At 36.9% G+C, this 24,534-nt stretch overlaps 1 protein-coding gene across 1 annotated transcript in view; it reads left to right on the plus strand.

Moving 5' to 3' along the window:
• HHIP (hedgehog interacting protein) overlaps window positions 1-24,534 on the plus strand; it is a 76,000-nt gene that overhangs the window by 45,788 nt on the left and 5,678 nt on the right. Inside the window, exons 6-12 of the mRNA XM_010576317.1 lie at window positions 9,551-9,702; window positions 10,148-10,321; window positions 11,722-11,865; window positions 12,759-12,880; window positions 14,927-15,050; window positions 15,751-15,881; window positions 16,495-16,576. Of these exons, the coding sequence (XP_010574619.1) occupies window positions 9,551-9,702; window positions 10,148-10,321; window positions 11,722-11,865; window positions 12,759-12,880; window positions 14,927-15,050; window positions 15,751-15,881; window positions 16,495-16,576 (929 nt within the window). The remainder of the gene's footprint in view (window positions 1-9,550; window positions 9,703-10,147; window positions 10,322-11,721; window positions 11,866-12,758; window positions 12,881-14,926; window positions 15,051-15,750; window positions 15,882-16,494; window positions 16,577-24,534) is intronic.

Below are 24,534 nucleotides of genomic sequence, written 5' to 3' on the forward strand. Positions count from 1 at the left end.
TCAATAACCTTTGCGTCTTTGCTGCCGCATGGGTCTCCATTCCTTACCTCCACTGAGACGGCAGACTGGAGGACCTTGCTAGCACACCGTCCCTCAAACATTGGCGTGCTGGCCCCAGGCTTATCTCTAGTGAGCCTGATTTTATCCCTTTCCCCCTTCAAATCTAGTTTAAAGCTCTTTCAATGAGCCCTGCTAACCCCTGTGCAAAGCTCCTTTTCTCCCTTTGAGACAGGTGTACCCCGTCTGTTGCCAGCTGGCCTGGTGTCACGTAGACTGACCCATGATCAAAAAAACCGCCAATTCTGCCAGTGACACCAGGCTCGGAGCCAGGTATTGATCTGCTGGCTCTTCCTGTTCCTTCCCTCATCATTCCCTGCAACTGGAAGGATAGAGGAGAACACTGCTTGTGCTCCAGATCCCTTAACCCAGCATCCTGGAAGTCTCTCTTGATTGCCCTCGCACTTCTTGTTGCAACGTCATCGCCGCCTACGTGAAGAACCAATAACGGACAATAATCTGAGGGCCGTACCGGGGTGGGAGGTTTCCTCGTCGTGTCTTTAACCTGGGCCCCCGGGGGGCAGCAGACTTCCCTAAGAAGGGGGTCCGGTCTGCGGGTTGGGCCTTCTGCTCCCTTCAGAAGGGAGTCTCCTCTGCAGTGTCCCGCCTTTTTTCCTGTACGGAAGCAGTTCTGACGCAGGGCGAAGGCCGACTCGACCTCAGCGACGCCTCCACGCGAGACGAACCACCGTCCTCGCGGCCGCTCGGTTCCACTGGCGGAGCCTCGTGCCTGCTACGCCAGGGCACCCGGGAAGGTGGGGCAGCCGCGGAGGAGGACCTCGTCGCCATTGCCCCCTACCCCTTCGGTCTCTGTCTTCAGCCAGGCGGGGAGAGGGTGGGGAATCCTCCGCGTCGCGGGCGCTGCCCGCCTCGGGCCTGCCTCGGGGAAGGTGGGGTGAGACTCCAGCAGTCCTCTCGCACGCCCTGGTGCCCCTCAACCCCCTCGCCTCCTCGGAGGAGTGCCCCTGCCTGGGCGCACCCCCCAGCTCTGCTCCCCGCAGCCGCCCCACACCGGCGCAAGGGCAGGCCACGGCCTGAGGCCCGGCGCCGGGCTGGCAGCGCGTTCCCACCGGAGCGCTTGTCTGGGCGGCTGCCTCCGTCGTGGTGGCTGCCGAGCTTAGATATCTTGCAGAAAACACTTTAGAACCTTTGCTAAGTACCTTCAGAGCCTTAGTGACTAAAGCTAGAAATCTGCTAAAGAAATAACTTTCAGCAATAAGACTACCTTTATATTTTACAGTGAAGTTTATACCATTGTGATAAGCCACTGAACTCACTCTTCTCTTAAAACACTGACAGAGCCAGGCTCACAAAAGCCCACAGTTTAATCTAGGTTATGTTGCAAACATGAATGATTACCATAGTAATGCTTGGGGAAAAGCACAAATGGTGTGGACTGAATGAAGCACCTCTAGTTTTGGGGGGGGGTTTTTTGCAAGATGTAGACTGCTAGCAACTTACTTTTATCACTTGTTGAGCAAATTTTAATATCCATTAGCATACAGGCAACACTGAAGACATGGGGACCAATCCAAGTAGAAATCTGTAGCTTTTTTCCCTCAAGCTGGGTGTGGTTTGCTGCTTTCTCCCCCCGCCTCACAATATTTAAAGACATAGCACGTGTGAATATAACATTCCCCTTGCAACCAGAAAAAGCAAGTATCTACTTTAACAGACAACAGTTCACTACTGAGAGCCAAAGGAGAAAGGCAGAATTGTTTGTAAGACAGAGTAATGTCATCAGGGCATCCTTCCATTTGCATCTCTCTTTTTTGAAACTAGTTATTTTTTAATGCCTACAATTAGACAGATCAACATTTCTGGTTTTAATTCAATGCAGAGAGTATGATAATTACTGTTATTCTGTTCTGAATTATATCCCTAAATTTCCATATAAAGTGGTCATGGTAAAACAGCATGAATTTGTTTTCAATTATCGGAGTATAGAATTTGTTGTAGGTTGGTTCATTTTACATAAGCACTGTCAAATTTGCTATGTGTCACCATACATCCTCTTTTTTTGCCCTCTCTCAGCACAAAAAAAAAAAAAGTCTTACAGCTCATTTTAAAGTGCTGTAGACTTTTTTGTGGACATTTATGAAAAGTCTTAATTTAGCAGCCCAGGGAGATCTTTGCACTGTAGTAAGATTTTTATTTTTCCATAGCATATTTTTATCTTTAGCAATGACAAAAGCAGGAGTGATTGGTTGAAATGTCATGCCATAAAAAAGCAACTTATATATTGAATTATAATTGTTAAACTCTTTTGACAACTCTCTGCCATTCGATCTGTATTTTAACCAAAAAGAAAAATTTTATGAAACATCCAACTGGAAAATAAAGATAAGTTTTATATACATAGTGAGGGAATGAGAACATGAGAAAACCAGAGTAGAAGTCTGAGAGGACCACAGTCAAATTAGCACATTGGTAGAACAGTAAATCACTAACAAGATTAATTTGTATTGTTTGTGTGTTTACGGAAAAATAATGTTAGATAGCATTAAAATGGGGTCTAAGTTAAAAAAAAAAATCGTTCTTGATTGGAAGAGGTAAAGTCATGGTTTTGGTGAATGAAGAAGGGATTATTAGTCTCTTGTCATCATATCAGGTATTTGTGAATGTTAATGTAACATAGTCTGTTCTGTTTGGGGTATCATCTGAGCCAATTTTATTGGACTGCCCACTGAAAGAGAGTTGTAAAATTTGCCTTTATCACAGAAGTGGCATGGAAAGGTGGGTAAAGCTTAAAAGCAACAGAAGAAGGAGAAAAAATAAGAGGTCATCAAGTCTATTCTCTCTGTTAATGAAGGATTTTCATGGTCAGTAAATTTCTTAACACTTACTGCATTCTCATTCACTTGAAGAAATCTTTCTCGCTTTCCTAGAAGGCTAATTTTACAACACAATAGACCTCAAACCAATGCAGCTGAAAAGCTGTCAGTAGAAGACAGTCTAGTGGAAGAATGCCGAAGAGGAGAAGTATAGGAGAGCAGATATGCCAAATAAATAAATAAATAAGACCAGAAAGTGGAGGCATGCCAGGGAAATAAGAAGGAGCATGCTTATTTTTTACCTTCCCTTAGTGGCCTCCGCTGGTGAACCACTCACTGAATTGCTGGTGGAATGTAAAGCTTCCTTGAAAATAAATCCAGCTGGGGACAGAGGTGGAATCACCACCTGTGTTCCCAGAGGATAAATGCTGCTTAGAGCTCAAGAGGCCTCTGTGGTGCAGGAAAGTGTGTAATTCACACCTTCTTGAGCCAGCTTTACTGAATGCAATAATCATCTGGTCTTTATTTGAATCTCCCTCTTCCGGGACTGATTTCCACTGTCTTCTGTTATTCCAATTCTCCTAAAGTAGTGCAGTACATAAAGTTTCTCAGTCCAGATGCAGACCTCACATGGGCTCATGGCCACCTCCTTGCAAGCACACTCACAGTCATATGTCACTCTGCCCAAAACCTCTCAATTATTGGCTGGCTCTTGGCAGTCTCAAAGCTTTTAGCCACTTCTAACCAATAATTGGGAGAGTTGTCAAAGCAGGATTCATGTCTTACTAGAAGAGTGTGAAGGAGGCAAGCTGTGGGTTTGTGTTGGGTTGGTATCTGCATTTATAAGTTTCATATACTTTCTTTAGGAGGACGGGAAGAAAGAATTGTATTATCAGGGGACGAGGATAATCATTTGGATTAAACTAAAGACTTGCCCAGCAGAACAGCAAAATCTGGAGTTGAGGAATTAAAAAAATAAGTACAGAGGACTAGGACTAGAAGTGAAAGGTCCTGCATTTAGTGACTGGTATCTTCAAAGGACTATGAAGGTAAGGAAAATAAAAAATGATCAAGGCCATGTCAAAATTTTGTCTTTGCTGCAACAGAAGTAAGAAGAAAAAAAGAATTAGGTATTAAGTTCCAGTGCTATCTTTAGATCTCAAACTATTTTTATTTATTTCTGTTTGAGTTATGGCCAATCCAGAGTTCTTTTGCTGGAAAACTATGCTGCATAATAAATATGTGCGTGTAATCCCTGTAAATAGGTACTCTGACTTTTCCCTAGGTGCAGAGAAACCCCATTCAAAATCCATGCAGAACTGGTCTTATGAGTCACCTTCTTATTATCTTTTGATAGGTCTGACTTTTGGACCCACTGGGCACTAAAGGAGTGGGGCATCATTAATTTATTGTGAGTTCAGTTGTCCTGTGAAAAAAAAGAGCATTTAAATATCACTGCAAACATCAGAGCAGACAACTTTATGATGGGTACACTTTGGCCATCAATGATTTTCAGCCAAATCCTGCCCTGCACCTAACCGTACAAAAACCACCTTTAACTTCAGTACGATTTGTGCTTAAATTCAAAGTAAGAGTATGGCCCTCTAAGTATTTTTCCTGTATAAATTTAATTGTAAAGCATTCCTGTATCTAAAGCTATTTTTAAGTCAACTATTAAAATACTGCATTTGTTAAAATCAGTAAAAAATTTTGAAAATGTTTTTAAAAAATCCTTAGATAACTGCAAAGCCCTTTATAAATGAGGGGAAAAAATGAAGCTTTGCAGCACAACAGGAAAAAGGAAATGCTTTGGAGATAGGGTCTAGTGTGTATACTATACTGAGCCATGACATCAGTGTAATTATTTTTCCCTAAGGTAAATGTCTTATGTTACAAATTCTTCCCTTGCCAGAGGCCTCAGGCCCCACAGATGTTCAGATAGCAAAGCATTTGAGTTCTCAACACCCAAGAGGTCCATAGGAGCTCTATTCCTATACCATACCTACAGCCCAATCAGTTTCTGGTTTTCTCATTCTCTATTTGTTGTCCCCTTTCACCTGTCAGAGACACCTCCCCCTTGTGTTTCTCAAAATAGTTGATGCAGCTTTGAAAGGCAAGGTGTGCCCTTGCAGCAGACCTTTTGCTGGCTTCTACTTCTGCTGTAGTCAAGTTTCTATCCGGTGCTGGGGCCAAATTTCCAAAACATGTCAATTAAGCAAACACTTCCCACTGAGAAAAATACCTGACATTGATCTTCAGCCCTACAGTAAGATCCGGTAAAGGTTCACAGAAACAGAGATTCTTTGGGGATCTCCTAATTAGAATTCCCTTTCTGAAGAGTTCATATGGTACTGCCTGACAAGAAATTTTAGATGTTCCATGACCCCTTTCCCCATGTTTTTTACAAATAAAACTCCTTAAGATCAAACACATGGTAATACATATTAGTTATGGTATTTATTACATAGGAAATAAATTAAATTAAGGGTGATCATACTACCTCAACAAGTTACCTAGCATTTGCTCTATAATAATAGATGTAAGCAAATGATATAAAGACATTACATTAGAGTTAATATTTTAAGTCACAAAGGACTGTTGAATGTACATGTTTTAAGCACAACCCCTTTTAGAAATGTTGCTCCTAATTTCTAACATGAGAGTGGTATTGTCCAGATGAAAAAGCTGTTAAGTATAAATGCCACTATTTTATATAAGAGAGTGAATTGTGAAACCAATTTTAAAGGAAAACTCAGAACCTGCTACCTATATTGTTTACTATTAAGCCACACATAGTAATGGAAATAAATGGTCATGTCTGGTTTTGCTTACTAAAATTAATTACTATTAAGGTTACATAATTAAGTGTCATGCTTACAATATTACGTCCTTTAAATGAACTCGTTAACAATACCAGTTAAGGCATTCCCAGGTATTTCTCTATATTTATTAGAGGAAATAATACATATATTGATGTAATGAAATGGCAGCACGTCTCAAAAATAAAGGCAGCATGTTTCTGTATTATAGAAAAAATATAATAATAATAAAATAATACTTCTGTATATAGTATCAGAGATATACCAGAGTACATTTGGAAACAGAGATTGAAAGTAGAGCCCGCTTCTAAGGAGTGCTTATGTGAAAATAGCACCATTCTATAAAAATCCAGTATTTGCATGCAACAATTACTCTTCTTAGTGTTGGTCAAAATACAAAGTGGATCATGTTGTGCAGTTGTTTCAGTTTTTTACAAGTGTAAATATATTACAACAAAACTTACAATGCAAAAAGGAATATTAAGAATACACTTCAATTGAGAACACTTACTGGTGTAATATAGTTTCAGAACTGACATAAGGTACCTAACCATTTCAAAATGAAAAGTAAAGAAACACTTTAAGTTTAATGCATACAATTAATCTTTACTTGCCTTTGTACTGACTTAAGATAATATAATTCTGATTAAATTATTTTCATGCTTGTGGTCCTAAACTAGACCAAACTGGTTTTTAAAGGAATGTTTTTCCTTTCACAGAACTCCTTAGCTGAAGCTTATAATCTGGCCCAAGGAAAATCAGTTTTGAAATAAGTGTGGTATTGGTGCAAAACATGCAATTACTATGAGTAGAAGGTAGGAGTGTTCAAGCTAAAGAGCTGCATAGGCAGACATTGGAAGTGTGAGCTTCCAGGTTTAGTTACGATAGAGATTTCACATTGGCCCCAGTCCACAGTATGTTTAGGTAATTAACACTCATTTCAGCCAAGCATCATTCTTTGTCTTCGACATCCCAATGGAATACAAAGATTTGTCTCATTCTTCTTGCCCTTCCTTATACAAATGACAAACGTTAATGGTTATTCCATCCAATAGTGCAGTGCAGAATCTCATACAAGCTACTATGTCATCTACAGTTTGTTGGTGCTGGTTTCATTTAAGGGGAAACTTAAAAAGAAAAGGATGTCAATAAGTTATTAAGCTGCCAAGAGAAAGTTATGGATATCTGACTCATGGTATCTACAAGACAAGGCTATAAAGCCTGGGTTGCTGGTTTCACAGTAGACATCAAAAGTGCATTAATAAAACATAACAGTGAGGGTTATTCTATAGGGAAAATCTGAAATTTTGAAATTTGGTACATAATTATTCAGTTTGACAGTACCAAAATGACTGCTCATAAGGGATTTTGCTGGATATCTCTCAATTTACCCCACAACATACGAGACATAACACTACAGAACACTATATACTTTCTGGCACCATAGAGATCATTTCAAAAGCTGTGGAAGTTGTGGCAGTGATTTAATTGGAAACAACACGTTTGCCAGTTAGTGATAAAGCTGAAAGTACACATGAACAATTGTTTTCCAAAACCAGAAAGAATAAGCATGGAAAAATTCAGCTGGATTTCTAGTTGACCATAACCCAACTAAAGGCTTGATAGTGCACTGATTTCAGTATCTTAGAGGGATATTTCCAAAGTTTTTATTAAATGCACAAGTAAATAGACTTTTTAGAACATAGTGTGTCTGGCTCACTTTGAAAAACAGAAAGCAGTGTGACTTTTCAGGGAGCAATAGATACATTCTACAAACAAAGAAAGTAATATATTGCAGTCTAATAGAATCACGCAAGATAGCAATTAGTAGAAATACTGGCCTGATCCTATGAATACAACTTGCCATACTTACTACCTTGCAGGTCCTGTGTTTCATTCATTTGTCAAATTCTTGCTTCATGTGTACTTCATTAAAAGCTCTTAATTTAATTTTCACCTGTTTACACTTTCAACAACTTCACTTTCACACTAAGACTGCTCCCATGACATCAAGTGCTAAATAAAATCTTCAGCTTAGTAACAGAAACATCTTTTCTTACTAATACTTTCAATAACTCACAATAACTCACCTTGAAGGGCAGGCCTAGTGTGACTCATTGACATTCCTGGGCCCTTAAATGAGTTGAACTCATCTCTCAGGAGAAGAAATAGGACTGTCTTTGTCTGGGCACAGCAGATAGAATCATTCATCAGGAATCTTTGAAATATGCCTTACTGTTCCCAAAGCAACTGATTTGCCTCCCTTTGCTTCAGACTTTATCAGAGGAACTTGGTCAAAACTCTTAGAAACTCATACAATAATATCTACAATCAGTTCAGACTCAGCTGCAGAATTATTTTTGGCTCGTCAAGGAGAAAGAGCTAGATTACCAGTCCCTTCATCCATGATGACTGCAACTGATCTGGCAGCTCTAACTAGACTTTCAGAACTAACCTCTCTGATAACCCCCTGAAACTGAATTTTTCTACCAAATAAACTAGCAAATTTTGGCTGCCTCTAAATTAGCAGGATCCAGATTTCATTGTACAAATCTCTTTGTATGGAAATCTCTTGACCTATTTACATCTCCGTTTCTGACTCAGGTTTCTCTTTGGTGGTTGTGATTAAAAAGGAAGTATGGCAATCATGTTGAATTAAAATAAATTAAAGCTGTGCACTTTCCCAATTAAGCCTCTTGTGGGACGTCTTTCAACAGGAAGACAGGCCCATCCATTACTCTGAATTGCAGATACATTTTAAAAGCTTCATTCTCTCTTATAATTTAAAATTTCATGATTACTTATCATGGGTGTGGTTAGAGTTGCAAAACGTTGTCTCCTTATGGGTGCAGAGCTGGAGCACTTGAATCTACAACAGAGTCACTAGTTTTTAAAGGCTGGTAAACTCTGAGTTAAACTCCAGAACAACTATCAGCTTGGGAATAATCACATATATGAATTGAATTTGCATTTTTAATTAGGTACTCTCTTTATTTCTATGCCCTGTATTTCTTCAAGAGCAACAAATGAATCTAAGTTTCATTCTTCATTTATACAAATACAATTTTAGGCATAGTAATATTACATACATTTTTAGAAGCCAAAGAGAAAATTGCCTACTATTTAAGTACACAGGGTATTTGCATTGTCACAGTACATTACATGAATTTGATGCTTAACATGTAACTGTACTAATCTTTGTGGCAAACATAATAACAAAAGAAAGTTGTTCAGAGATTTTTCTATTTTTATTTTAAAAAAATAACAAAAACCTTTCCATTGAAGGACCACATGTAAAACTATGGTTTCTCTGCACAGAGACCAAGGCTGCTTATTACCTACAGTATACTGGCTATGATGAACAGACCACCATAGTTGTGACAACTGATGTTGCTGCCTCCAGGGTAAAACAAAGGTTTACATATTACACAAGCAATTTAACTGTTTTCTAAACATATTGCCAAGACAGTGGGAGTTGGCAGCCAGCACTGTGTTTTAGGTTTTGGATACTTGGATTAGAAGTGACTGCTGATTATAGACCTTTTTATTTGTCTTCTACGAATTACAAGCAACCTAGTAACCCAGCAAAGAATCCTTCACAGCACTTAAACTTGTCTTCATGGCTTCCCAAAGATTACATACACAAATCACTCCACAAAAGTGGCGTAAGAGACTTGTGCATAGATAACTACATAAGACAATTGTCTTGTTCTAACTCCTAAAGACTTCCCCAAAGTGAAATGTTTTATAATCCTTTTTGTGCAGTAGTCAGGAAAGAAATAAAAGAGTTTGGGCAAAGATTATCCACAAGAAAGAAACTTTTTTTTTTGGGTTCCAGCTGAAACACAATAAAGAACATAATTAACTTCACAATTCTTTGTGTTTTTCATTTGACTGCAGGGAGGAGATGAAAGAGGACTGTTAAGCCTTGCATTCCATCCCAATTACAAGAAAAATGGAAAGCTGTATGTGTCTTATACCACCAACCAAGAACGGTGGGCTATTGGACCTCATGACCACATCCTTAGGGTCGTAGAATACACAGTATCCAGGTATCAGTAGAAGTCTAAAATTCACAAATTCTTTCTTTCTCAGCAACCTTTTCATTTTCATTTTAGTATTTAGTATTTCCAATTTCTAAAATGAACTATCAGGTTTACAATGTGTATACTTGGGCACTTGCAGAAAAATTATTGCTGATTTTATTTCAAACAGTAGTTCTGGAACACCGGTAAGTACACTGGTTTATTCTCTTTAAGACTTTTTTTAGTTATTCTGTCATTTTTTAATTATAGTAATTTCCTATTGTGTATAGGCAGCAAAATATTTTTTTGTGAATGCTGGAAAGTTGAAATTTCTCAGAAATAATTGTTTGACATTTTTCCACCAAGTTACAGCATCCATATCTTAAAGTATAATTTGAATGACTCAAGTTTATTTTTAGAAAGACGAACGATAGTGAATTGTGAAAACTGTGTTCATATCTTTATATTGCAGGAAAAATCCACACCAAGTTGATATGAGAACAGCAAGAGTGTTTTTAGAAGTAGCAGAACTACATCGAAAACACCTAGGAGGACAGCTTCTGTTTGGCCCAGATGGTTTCCTATACATTTTTCTTGGAGATGGCATGATCACTCTAGATGATATGGAGGAGATGGATGGTTTAAGGTACAGAAACTGCCAATGGATAGAATTCTATTATTTTCTTCTGTTTCTGTAAAGTATTTGAGGTCAGAATCAAAAGTGATCAGCAGTTGTCAGGACAAATCTTACTCCCTCTTCCTTTACTACATAATCCTACTATTTTCAGTGCCTGTGTTTAGCAAACTGCTGATTTTCAGAACAGTCTTACTGCTTAAATACATGTTCTTGTAGTTGTGTGCTATCAAACCATTTAAATATTGGAGCCCTCACCAGCAGATGCAATTGTATATAAGCACAGGTTAGACTTCTTTTTTCCAAACTATTATTCTACAAACAGGACAACTTTATTGAGCAAACATTCTAAAAAAGTGTCTACAAACACTTACCAGAGTCAATAACAACACTATCACTTAGGAAAATGTCTAGAGAACATATGAAGCAATCCTGCTTTGGTTCTACCTATACAATTTTCTCAACCTGCTTTTTCCCTCTGTTTCCTTATGCTCTGTTAGAGTTGCAACATTTGCCTTAATTTAGAGAAAGTGTGATACTGAGCCTTTACAGACCTAAAAGGAATTGCTATGCTCAAAGGCCTCTTTGGCTCAGCAGAATAGCAGGTGCTCCTGCCTTTTGCAGTAAGGATATACTTAAAACCAAGACCAGAGAGCAATAATACTTGATTTTAAATTCGTGTAAAACATGAGAGACTGAAACAGATTCATGATGAAGAAAGACAGAAAGGAATCCGTTTAAATATCACATCTTCTCATGTTTGCAAAAAGAGTTTTGATGCTCTTCTACTCCTTCTACATTCTTGTCCTTCTCCCTTCCTCCATCACAATCATGAATGTAAGGCAAAACATTTCACTCTGTCCTGTTTCATGTAACAAGAAAAGTTCTGATTCTTTACAAAAAAATACCAACATCTCCATTCAACCAATACAATTACTTACTTTTTTTTTTTTTAATTAATGTATAGTTAATCTTTGGATTGTACTGTGACTAGAAATCATTGAATTCAAGAGTAGGATTCAAAGTGTTAGCAAAAAGCATTGTAACTACATAGTGATTATATCCATAGTTACTCTAGAAGAGATGCAGTATAAAAGAGTTAATAGCCTTATGTTTGAAGCCATAAAACAATATTGATGTATGGAAAGTTGCTCTTATTATCAAGTTGCTTCCCAACAGCATGGTCAGAGGCATTGTAGTATGGACATAACAAGGCAACATACCGGCCAACTGAATCTTTGACAGGTTCTGCTACTGTTCTTTGGACTTGCACGTACCATAAAACCAATCTATATGTGATTATTCAGTAAAGTGGGTGATTTATTTTGCTGGTTCACGGTAGTATTATATGGACTAAATCTACCAGTAAAATACTTTTAAAAAACAATTATTTTATCCTCCAACTTTCTCAGTGATTTTACAGGTTCTGTATTGCGCCTCGACGTAAATACTGACCTGTGCAATGTCCCTTATTCCATACCACGGAGCAACCCACATTTTAATAGCACAAACCAACCTCCCGAGATTTTTGCACATGGACTCCACAATCCAGGCCGGTAAGTAAGTTTCAATTAAACTGAAGTTAAACTCTGGAGAAGATACCGTTTTCAACCAGAAATCTTTTATACAGTCGGGTAACAAAATTTTAATAATAAAGGCACTCGTGAACTTTTTAAAACTTCCACTCCTCCACCTCCACTCATATGTCACAGTTAGAAACAAATGTACATTGGCAAGGGGGAAGGAGAAGAGCATGCACAACTATTACAAGTCAAGAGTGAAATGACAGAAACAAAGTAGAGGATTTTTGGTTTTAATGAATAATAAAATGATTACCTTTATGAAAGAAGAGAACTTAAAGCAGAGAGTTGGTAAAGTACAGCTGAGATGGGAATCTCAACTGAGAAAAAAAGCACGTGGAAAACAAATGAGAACATCTGGTGATATCTAAACAATAACAAGGAGGAGAACAAAGCTTTAACCAAACAACACATAATTCAGCAAATTAGGTGGGTGGTAGTACTGAAGTGACATTTAAAGTCATGGTTTGAAAAAATTCAGAAAGTCAAGTTGTTCAGATAAGGAGTTGATTCTTGAACTTCTGAACAGTCCAAAATTCCTATACCATATAAGTCAGCTCATTTAGCTTGGTTAAAGCACTATTCATTTCAGGTGCTATTGAGCAGAGTACATTTTATCACTAGGAAAAAATAGGTTTACTTCACATTATATAAAATGTGGTGTAGGGATGGGAAAGGTGTATTATCTCTTGTATTCAAATCTGATGCACTTAGATATTTTGGCTTAGCATGAAATAGGTGCCTCAAATGAGTAGGCATCACAAAGAAACAATAATCCTTCAAAATGTGATGCTTCATACTGTTGATAGAGGATTACACATTATGAACTCATCTATCTCATGGTTTTTCTTATATTTTTTGTTTTACAGATGTGCTGTGGACCGCCACCCAACAGATGTAAACATCAATTTAACTATACTTTGCTCAGATTCAAATGCAAAGAACAGATCTTCAGCAAGAATCTTACAAATAATAAAGGGTAAAGACTATGGTAAGTTCCATCCAGGGTAAAGCTACTGGAAACAGTCGGTTTCTATGCCCATGGAATAATAAACAGAAAGCAGAAGAAAATAGGTAAAGGACTGTATAGCCATGATAGGTAACTTACAGCTTAGACAGGATAGGTAACCTACAAAAACTAGAACTTAGGAAAAGTATGGTACAAGCAGGTAACAGATGCAAGACAAAACAAAATTTAAATGACTCAACTTTCTTCTTGTTGCTCTAGAATATCATGTAAATAAGATTTAAGAAATATGCCATTTGCTACTCTGTCAAAGATCTTACTGTTGCTGCATATGATGGCTCATAAAGAAAAGATTTTGGAATATCAGGAAGTGATGAAAATGTATTCTTAGCCATTCACAAATAACCCTTTAAGATACAGAATGGAAACCACATGAAATGTGCCTCCTATAATGGAAAAAGTGAGATAGACAACAACAGACCAAAACCAAACAGGGAAATGACAGAGCTCTGTTTAAATGTTACTAAAAATGAAAAACTTAATGAAAAATGCACAATGCTACTACTTCATAATAAACGACTAGCTTAGATTAGATTACAAAAAGATAAACGTACTCAATTAGGGACTTAAAATTTTAAAGTGTTTCATGTTCTCTCTGGATCAGTATGATTGTCAGTTGTGATTTTAGTTTAATGTTTAACTCTGATACTCACTAAGATCGCTTGCTAGTTCAGGCAAGTCAGGTGACAGTTACTCTGAGCTATCATCTACCTTTCTTGACCATTTAGCAGCTTGTAAATTCATAGCGGTAAAAAGTGATAAATGCCAAAGGTGTGTAAAGGCATCAAGAACTGGTCTATCTCCTGGAACATAGCATTTTCTGGTTTTATTCACATCCCTAGTTCACCCATTTGTATTTTACTTAAAAGCAAAGCAGCTGTGCTGGCTAATACAATAGTACACAATAGTGTAATGCAATTGTTCTACTTCAGTTATTGCATGTATTTTCTGTGTTCATTTTATAAAAGCCAAACCAAAGAATAATATTTGGTAAACCACTGCTCCAATGGAATTTTGACTGCATCTTTATTGCAGAGTAAACTAAGCAATATTTTGTCTACCCAGAACAGCTTGCCAATATTAATAGTAGGCTCTGGGTCAATCGCTTCAATTGCTCATCATCCTTTTCTCCCATGTAAAATTTGAGCTCTTACTCTTGCAGAATAATCTGGGAAATTCATTTATCAAAGGCTTGCAGATAGCCGTCTGACTAAAACAAGTTCCTATAAAACAAAAAGGTGTATTGGCTGTGGCTTTAATTTAAAATTATTCAGTTAGCATGTCAAGTTGAGCCTACCTTTACCCTAAGCAGTATTTGATCGCATAAATAGGAACATTTACACTGAAACTTCCTTGAAGACTTTATTTGATATGACTAAACTCTGCAATTTTGCAAAAAAAGAGAAAAAAAAAAATATGTGTAGGAACTACAACTACAACAGCAGCGTAAAATAAGTTACCGCAAGAATCTACGGCCAGCAATACTAGTGTTTTATGGGATGTAACACACATACCGTGTTTAAAACTGTGATGTTGAAAGAGGTTCTCAAACCACTGAAAGGCTTTGAAAACGAGTTCTGCTGAAAATCACCGGACTTTCTGCTCTTAGATACTGGAAGGACTTTACAGTGAAGGGGGTTTAATTGTATTCCTGAAGTTCAGGAGATCCCTTCTGCAGACTGTATTGACACATAAAAGTTAATAGCCGTAATCACATCAACTTCAATGAAAGCCCGACCTAATCTTTATATAGTTTTATTCTCCCAACCTGTGCACACAGAAGAAAGCAATTATAGCCTCTCCTATCTAAATCCCTAACCGATTGTTTCACAAACAGCCTTTGTTGTAATTTTCTGATTTTTTTAGTGTTTCATTTCCGGCAACACATCTTGAATTTTAAGGAATGTTTAAATGGAATTAACCTCTTTTCTTGAAGTTATAACATTTTCATAAATGTAAATCAAAATATGAAACTGCATATGATCTAATGCTACGGTAGTTCCTTTTTAGAAAGTGAGCCTTCACTTTTAGAATTCAAACCGTTCAGCAGTGGATCCTTGGTTGGTGGATTTGTCTATCGAGGCTGCCAGTCTGAAAGACTCTATGGAAGTTATGTATTTGGAGACCGCAATGGGTAGGTTTTTTCTAACTCACTCTTAAACAAAAATGCATGTAAGGTATATTTCATTACTGAGCTTCCTGTATGAAGGAACACCAGTGGTCTTGTATATTGTGTCACTTTGCCAATTTAGTGGTGTGACAATGCAGATTAAATTCTATATTTGGAAGTAAAATAGCACAGCATTCTAATGAATGGCAACATATGTAACATACCTGATCCTTGGTAAAAAACTACAGACAAAGACATTCACATTATGGCGCTCTTAAGATTTTAGTTCTATAAACACTTACGTGAATCATTTACATTATGATGGGAATAAATGTTAACCATGGAACTGTTTCCCAAACAGGTCTAAATGGTAAGACATTGAAAACTTTTGGGGTTTTATGGAAACATCACTGATGGAGCAAAATGAATATGTTTTTTTTTTAAAATGGGCATAGTTTTCCCATGCCAAATAGCTCAGATTCACAAACGGCTGTACAGTATAGCTTGAAGCCAATTTTGCAATGTTTGAATGACAGGAAGGGAAATGCTGTGCTTTTTAAGCATCTGAAAAATAAAAGGCAGGAAATCATAAGATGATGAACTGCACAGAAGTACCTATGGAACTACTTGCAGCAGTTCTTTATACTTTACTTATTTATCTGGACAGTGAAAACTGTATTCAAAATATAATATAACAATTTGCTTTATGTGTTTTTGAATATAGAAATTTTTTAACACTGCAACAGAGTCCTGCAACCAAACAGTGGCAAGAGAAACCCCTCTGTCTTGGCAACACTGGTTCATGTAGAGGTTTCTTCTCAGGCCCTGTCTTGGGATTTGGTGAAGACGAATTAGGTAAATAAAAAAAATAAAAATGTTATTAAATCATAAGCCTTATTGGTAATGCCTGCTGAACTATTCAAATTTATAGTACATGTTTAAAAAGAAGAAATCTAAAGCTATTTTTCCTTTGCCAAAGGTGTCTACGCTGCTTTCAGCTACACCTTAGCCACCTTGTAAGAAGAACCGAGAAGAGAATGGGTTGTTGGAAGGGGCAAAGGTCCTTACTGTCTCTCATGTTCTGTGAACTGTGTCACTCACTATGACACAATGTGTCATGTACTTGCTTTTATTTCCCAAATTACAGTCTTCAGGGGCAAAGATATTGCATGAGCAGACCAAGCCCCTTCTTCTCCCTTCCTTCCCAATTTTATTTTTTTTAACCAATTCTATACAATATGAAACAAAAAACATTCATGATAAAATATCTTTCACATTTTAGCATCAATTTGGGGAAAGTGCTTTTTTAAATTTTCAAATAGCAATGATTCTGTTGTATATTTCAGTGATGAGTGTTTCTTCCGAAGTTTTTTTAATCTCATCTTGCAAATACAGCTAGATCACAAAAGTCATGTATTTGACGTCTTAGGAAAGGAGAACTAATTTATTGCATTGGTTTCTTTAACAGGTGAGATTTACATATTATCAAGCAGTAAAAGTATGACACAGCCTCACAGCGGAAAACTCTACAAGATCATTGACCCAAAAAGGTGAGCATCGCATTTCTCACTAGAGATCAGTCTTTCCTTCAACAGGTTAAAAACCAAAAGATAAATTTAGTTCTTTCCATGTAGCTGAATTATGCAATACTGACATTCAATAAGAAGGGAAATTCTCAATGCAGGGGGCTTCTTAAAAGCAAATGTACCATCAGCAGCAAGCAGAATAGATTCACTAAGAGTAATCACTGTCCCATAGAAAGTGAATGTCAGAACAACAGAGGTGTAACCAATGCTAACTTCTGGAAATTTTTACTCTTTGACATTATGCTAAATGCTGCCCACTTTCCCACCTAGATTCACATTCTTTGCATGTTTCCATAGAAGTGTAGACATATTTAATGTGGAACCATATGGACCAGTACAGGTAAAAGATGCCTTAAGAGCAATAAGAGCAGATGACTAGCAGATACTCACTTTAGCCAGAGAAATACCATTTTCTTCCTGATGGATCTTGCTGCTCTATCAACCAAGTCTGTGGCATGTAAAGCTACCACATCCATCCTGCAAAAGCATCAGAAATTAACACAAAATGAAACGGCCAACAGAAATGAAGATTGTTGTATTAATTACTTTGACCCCATCAAACCCTGCAAAAGCAACTACCCATTTGTTCAGTGTCTACTTCAGCATGCTTCCCCATTAGCATCAGACAGAGTTTTGGTTTTGCTGTTGACTGTTTAAGAAAGGAATTTATTTACTTGTCAGAATTTAAATTCTAAAAATTGTTATTGGGACAAGTGAATTCAATAATAAATTCATGAAATGGGATGCATGCTGTACTATAAGTTACAGTAGAGTTTCAGTGCTTTGTAATTATACTATCCCAAACCTGTAGCAAATAATTTTGAAGCAGATGTTACTGCAGGTTAGTACAGTCTGTCAGTCAAGGTTATTATGTATGTTTTATTTATGCTTTCTGGTATTAAAAACATTTTTTTAGAACAAAACTTGCCATTCTTACTGGGATTGTTTAGTCTGTTGGTGTATGGTTTTAAGTGAATTTTACACCCTAAATCCACTATTAGTATCTAATTACATGGGGCTGCCTTGTTTGACCTCGGCTTTTTGTTCTTGTTACCTCTTCCAGTAGGGTGGTCTTCAGCTGACATACCTGAAAGGCCAGACCTCCCATTGCTGCACTCACGGTTGGCTGTTTTCATGTATGGAAAAGGGTCAAGACTGTGTTTGGTTACTGGTGAAAGTAACCAGAAAACTATAAAATACTTTTGTAAATTGGCACACAGTTGAAATTAAACAGACTGTGGCAAAGGGATATAGTTTTTGGTAACACTTTTTAGAAACATGGGATAATTTTCATTCAGGCAAAGTTCTGAGTTTTGTTGTTTTTCAATCTCACACCATTGCAAGCTTTTAAGTGAAAGATAATGAGTTACTTCCACAAAAGAGCATTGCAGCTCTGTTTACCATTTTATGTTAATTTCACATTACACTTGTAAAAAACATAAAAATTCCATAGCTTTGATAAATGTTCATGTAATTGCTATTCATATTAATTATTATTCACATGCATTTTTTTGCATGCTAATATTTTGTTGCTCCTTTTAGTGTCTTCCCCATGGTATGTGCCATACAAATGTATCAAATACAGGTGTAAACCCTAGCACAGTAAACTTTCCAGGAGACAAAATAAAGATGCTACAGGTGGGCTATGAGCATCATGTATAAATAAAGTCATCAAAGTATTGATTTGTCACATCTTAGAGATTCATTATTTACTAACAAAACCCTGCAAGAGGTGGCCCCTGGCAGACTCATCAATTTGCAGAGAGAGCCTTCCATGCATGGGGCAGTGTAAAAGAACAAAATTATCATTCCCTGTGGTAGCCCCTTGCTGGAAATTAATAACTTCATGCAAAACACAATCTTCTTCAGCTAGTGGTCATTCGTAAGCTGCTGCAAGCTTATGAAATTGTTCTTTTATTCTAAATAATAAATGTTACATGAAGATGCAGGATTTGATTTCTTTTGATCTTTGTAGAAAACTACTGCATAATCAAAATTGTTCTCAAACATAACCGTGACCCTGATTTCCTTGTCTCAAATATAGCTTAAGAAAGAAACCTACTACTTGGATATAGCTAGCAGTAGAAAAAATTTCAAAACAAGTGGGCAAGTTAAAACATTAGAAGATCAGAGGGTGAGGGTAATCCAGAGAACCCTTTGCATTTATCTTCAATGTTCAGCAATGGGAAAGTCCTATCCTAAAACAATCCTTCTCATGTAATAAAAATGAGGTGTTAAACTGAGATGATATATGACAAATTGATAAATATGATCAACACAGAGGTTCTCAATCCCTCCATCAGTTTGAAACATCGAATTCAAAGTACCACAGGAAACTTTTGTTCATTTCATCCAAATACTTCATGTCAATAACTAAAAAGCCTCCCATCAAATGCACAGAATTAAATAATCCTTCTTTTTGTAACAAGGTTGTTATAATGACACATTAGTACTTGGGAGCTCTTAGACAGCAAAGTGATAAATCGGAAACAGAAAAGTTAAAAATGAATGTAAAATCCAAGTATGTGAAGTGCTGCAAAATACACATATACTACCTATTACCAAAATCGAGTAGAGTGAAAAGTATAGGTAATAGCATATTTAGCTTTGAGATTGGAGGAGATGTGGGAAACCCTAAGAATTACAAACACATAAAACCAGCATTAGGTAAATTAGTTAAACTAGTAGATAAAAGAAAAATTTCTTAAGTTAAAAATTTGTCTTTGAAAAATTTATCCATTCTTTGATGATTATTAAGAAAATGTTGTCACAAGTAAACTACTTCCCAGGGTTAGGAGCTAATGAGAAAATACAGGGAGAAAGACTTACGTACTTCTCAACTAAAAGGTAGGGTTAGTCAGACGTCCTGAAGATCAGTGCAAATACTAGCATTTTATAAATTGTCTTTTTGACCAAAAAAGAAACCCTTTTTATTCTCTATTTTTTGACTTTCTGTTTTATAATTTTTCTGTCTTGCTTTCTGTTTCCTCAAATACATACTAATATCAATCACAAAAATGTTGATGAATGCACAGGAAAAATAACTAGGTAAACAGTGATGTAGAAAATGTGTATAGGTCCAAATATTCCGGTTAGTCAATAACAGAGAAAATAGGAGACAAACCCATGAGAAAAGAAAAAGTAATCATTTTCTAGCATGATGAGAGGAGAAAATCAGCTGTGGACAGTATTAAAAATGCATATTCAAATAAGAAAGATCTGTTGATAGGTTCATATCAGCTGTAATTTAAACATTATTACCAGCTCTTCTTTGAAAACCATAGACAGAGACAGACCAAGAAGTAAGAAAATAAACTTTGGAAGGTGGCAGAACAGCCATAATGTGGCTTTGTAAGTCTTCTTTTAGAACACTTAAATTTTGATCACTTTTCTCTCTAAGCAAGTCAAGCATAAAATGAAAAAGATTCGGAGAAGAATACACAAACTGATGGACAATGCAAAAGATTTCCATTTAAAAGACGAGTCTAAACCCAGAAAAGTTTATAGGACAGTCACACCGTGCTGTATCCCCTGTGAAGTTTTAAGGGCTTGCCACTGTCGATACAGTGATTCCAAAGGGGATGCATAATTCTTTTGACCAGGATGGCTCACTGAAGCCAGCAGGTGATTTTTACGAAAGAGGGCAGAGCTTCAGTAAGTGTCCTTGCACACGTAAGAAGAATTCCTCTTCCTCTCCTTATAACACTTTATAGATCCGGATTTCAATATGTTTCGCATCAACAGCCAGAATAGCTGGTTTCTGTTGGATTGAAACTTGAACTTGATTCAAAGCATCTCACTCCTCTTTCATGCCCCTCCGTCATATGTAATTCCACTTATCATCCTTTTCATCATCACCTTCTGGGATTTCCGCTATAGGAGAGTATTTCCAAACAGACTGATTTCAAACACTAAGGGACAATATCTAGGTCATACTTCATTTTGACATTGTTCGGGGTCTTTACAAAGATTTTATTTTTTAGTATTAGTCAAGAGTGTTCGATGGTATGATAGAAAAACAGCATTTATGAAAGCATAGCCCTCTTGAACACTTTAATTATAATGGAAATGGAAACTCGGAAACATATGGTATTAGACTAATCTGCATCAAGATACTCAGTTCTGATGGGTTATAGATATAATCTGAAGCTACTAGGGGTAACTCTCTGTAGAATGAGCCAATTTTGTTGGTGAATGCTCTCACCAACCCAGGTGGGCCATATGATTTCTTTCTGTTCAGAAAGTTACTATCCCTTAAGTCATTTGAGGGAATGGAAAGCCAGAATTAATGTCTAATTATGTTTAGTTTAGCCGGAGCATGCAAAATTCTTATCTCATTTACCTACCCACATGCAGTTACTATTCCCATAAGAGACACTAAAGAGAAATTAGAGCTTTTTGCGAATACCAGTCTAGAGAGTTTCACTTTACAGAAGTACTTCACAAAAACTCCTTTGTAACCACGATGGAAAAACCTAAGGATTTTTTTCAATCACATCACAGCTCACTGACTGTAAAAGTTTTTGTTTTGGTTTGGGATTTTTTTTTTCCCCTTTTTTTTTAGTCTTTCTAGCATTGGCTATTAAGGAGTTCTCACTTTTTATCGCTTTATAAGGAAAAAACAGCTCAGTTTATCTTTCACTTATTTTCTGGAGCCTGCAGGAAGCCTCTGCCATCCTAAAGAAAGTCATACATAATAGAGCAGCTTTAGCCCAGTAAGCCAGTCTTTCCCAATTCATCAGTCAAAGTGTTATGCAAGTGGCCCCCTAAATTGATAAATTCCCACAGTGCCTGTTGACCCAGCTGCCAAGTGCTCATGCAGCAGGTGTTGTTTTCATGACCACCCTGACAGTAATACAAACTGTTTAGCAGTTGCATTGACCTCTTAGCTATTAACATTGATACAGGCTTCACTAGGGACTAGTTTTCAAACATGACAGAATTTCTTAAGACTAGAGGTCATGAACAAGTATACCATATAAGAATAAATTTGATATGCTGCTGAGTTTAAATCTTAAAAGCCATGAGTTTTTTCCACATTATTCCCATGTAGTAAATCTGGAGACAAGTAATGAGCTTTTGGCATCTCTCCCAGGACTAAAGGTATACTTTTTAATTTTAGAAGCTGTACCTGAAGAGATGCTATATTTATTCTATGACAAGTAGTAAATTTAGTCTATGACAAGTAGTGAAACAAAATTATTTTTTCTTGACATTTTCCCTTATAAAGGAAAAAACCAAACAACTAATGCACAAATTTTGATTATATACTTAAGCATCATTCTAATACGTAATATCTTGTGTGCAGTTAATTGAAGCATAACATTCTTTCCATACATTTTTTACCACAATCAGGATTTCTATGGCCGTGTCTCTTGTTCAAATCTGAACATCCAGGAATTTTGTCTGGGTTTTTTCTCACTTTAGTGGGAAAGTAGCAATTTTTTATATTGTGTCAAAGGCACGATGGAGGAATTGTTTTCTGTTCAGTACCATTGTATTACTGCTGAATTTGACCCTCCATTTGCATTGATTTATGTATGTCTGAGTTACAGGCTAGCGCATCTAGCAACTAAATCACTCTGTGCGTTTAGTGGAACTGTGAAGAGATGCACTGAAGAAAGCATGAAATCCTAAGCAGTTCCAGGATGAGTTTTAATCTATTAAAGCATGTTAGACGTTTATATGCCTCTAAATGAACAGTAGAGGCTACTTTCTTACACTAGCTACAGTAATGCAGCAAAGATTATTTTACACATCATACAGTCAAGAATTCTCAGCGCACTGCACATGTCAGCAAAGGGACCCAGCGAGGGCCCCAGCCCCCAGTACAACTTTTCCTCCATGTTCCATACATTTAGAGTTGTTATACAGTTTCATGAAAGCATGTTTTAACAAGCAAGATATACTGTACTGTACTGTATATATGAACAGCTCTTTAAGATAACTAGAATTGTACAGACCATATAAATAGTCATTATCAGCTACATTTTTGGCTGACTTTCTGTGGACCAAATAGTGCTTACTGTAAGAGTAATCACGCTGTACCCTTCAGAGTTTTATAGATTGAGGGAGACAAGGAAAAAAATTCTCTCCAGCCCACAGTGTGGCTCCATCTATTCCCCTCCATTTTCCACGTCAAGAGACACAGCGAAGCACTAGTTCTATAAACAAAATCGTAGCCTTCTCTAAGTGCTGGAAAGATCAAGTCCCAACAGTCAGTTTCAAGACTTGTGTTATCTTTGTGAGATTCAGTTCGACTTATGCTGAGCCTGAAAATTTCCACCCCTTTAAAGCCTTAAGAATGCAAACTGTAAGTATTGTGGGGCAGAGACTTTCTCTCAATACGTGTTGGTACCATAACGGCATTCAAATCCTGAGAAAGAAGCATGGCTTTTCCCATAGTACAACTAAGGAAAACCAGTGATTCTTCTCACACACAGGAAGGCTTCTGCTGCAGCTGCATTTGTATTCCTCTTCTCCTAAGGCACTCTGCCAACCAGAATTTTTTCCATCTTTGTTTCTACTCCACCCCACCATTAATAAATACTATCCAAAGCTGATGAGTGCAAGTTATTGATTGATGGTAGAATAAAAGGCAAGGTTATATTCACAAGTACCAAGAGCACTAGAAAACTTTAAATCATAAAATTGACCAGTCATGCTTGGCTGGATACAAAAAAGTATGATTTCTGCCTCCCTAATTAAATACAAATAAAAAAAGAACCATATATTCCAGCACTATAGTAGATAAAGACTTTACATCTATTAATAAAATAAATCATTATCTTCACAAATAAAATATCTCTGTGACTTATGAGGTCATTCTTTGCTAAAGATATGCCACTGGAGCTCTTTTCCAAGAGATGCTCCAGGAGCCTGAGGTTATGCTTCCTGCTAAACACAGTACTGTATTTGTGTTTGAGCAAGAAAAAGAGAAGACTGCCATTTAAAGTAACTTGAAAGAAATGGACTTTAACAGAGACAGATGAAGAAAGAATGTTGTCTCCTATGCAGCTGGCTATAAAGAAATCACCTCAAATTTAGATATTTTTTTTTCCAGAGGTAGGAATTAGAAGACAGATCTTTTTACTTTAAATCTGAACAAGTGTCCACTGAAAATCATATCATTTTGTAGAACTGTTTCCAAAACAGCAATGCCTGTGAATCTTGCATATTTTAAGTGTAGGAACTTTCTTAACCAGACCATATGTAATACACTCATTACTACAGAACTGGAATTCCTTACAGGTCAAAAAAATAATGCATTATATTTAAAAGACAGCCGTGGAAATATAAAAATACAAAACCTGAAAGGGTTTCAAATGTGCTGCACGAAAGGTGTCAAAACACATTTCAAAGCCCTTAAATAATACAGGACCTTAAGTCTGACTCTCAGAAATGCTTTTGAAATCAGAACTTGGTGCTACACTAAAGATGCATCTACACATTCTTTCTGTCCTTAACATCTTTGGGGAACCAATTCTTCTGTATGGATGTTTAAGTAATCATGGCAGCATTTAAGACTGAGCAGAGAAAGTGCTACGGTGAAACAAACCAGCAAGTCTATTACTCTGTTTCAAAGAAAAATGCAAGAAACCCTGTAACATACCATTAACAAGCTGCATGCCAAAATGGGGGGGGGGTGTAAGCCCAGTCAGCTGGTGAGGGACTTCTATGACATTAGGTATGAGTGCTTATTTTTCTTAAACATTATTTTTACCCTATCTAATATTACTTTGAATAGCCCCATTGTGCATAGAAATATCTTTTTAAAATCCTACTAGAACATGGGCTTCATTGATATCTTAGAAGCCATAAGTTCAACTAGTTAATATTATTTTCTTTAGCTTAATTTTTTCCCTCGATTTTTCTTCTGATATTGAAATGGGAGATAAAGAAGAATGCCCAATTTTCCTTCT

This window comes from Haliaeetus leucocephalus, unplaced genomic scaffold (genome assembly GCF_000737465.1).
Source record: "Haliaeetus leucocephalus isolate CR32 unplaced genomic scaffold, Haliaeetus_leucocephalus-4.0 Scaffold21, whole genome shotgun sequence".
Classification (NCBI taxonomy): Eukaryota; Metazoa; Chordata; class Aves; order Accipitriformes; family Accipitridae; genus Haliaeetus; species Haliaeetus leucocephalus.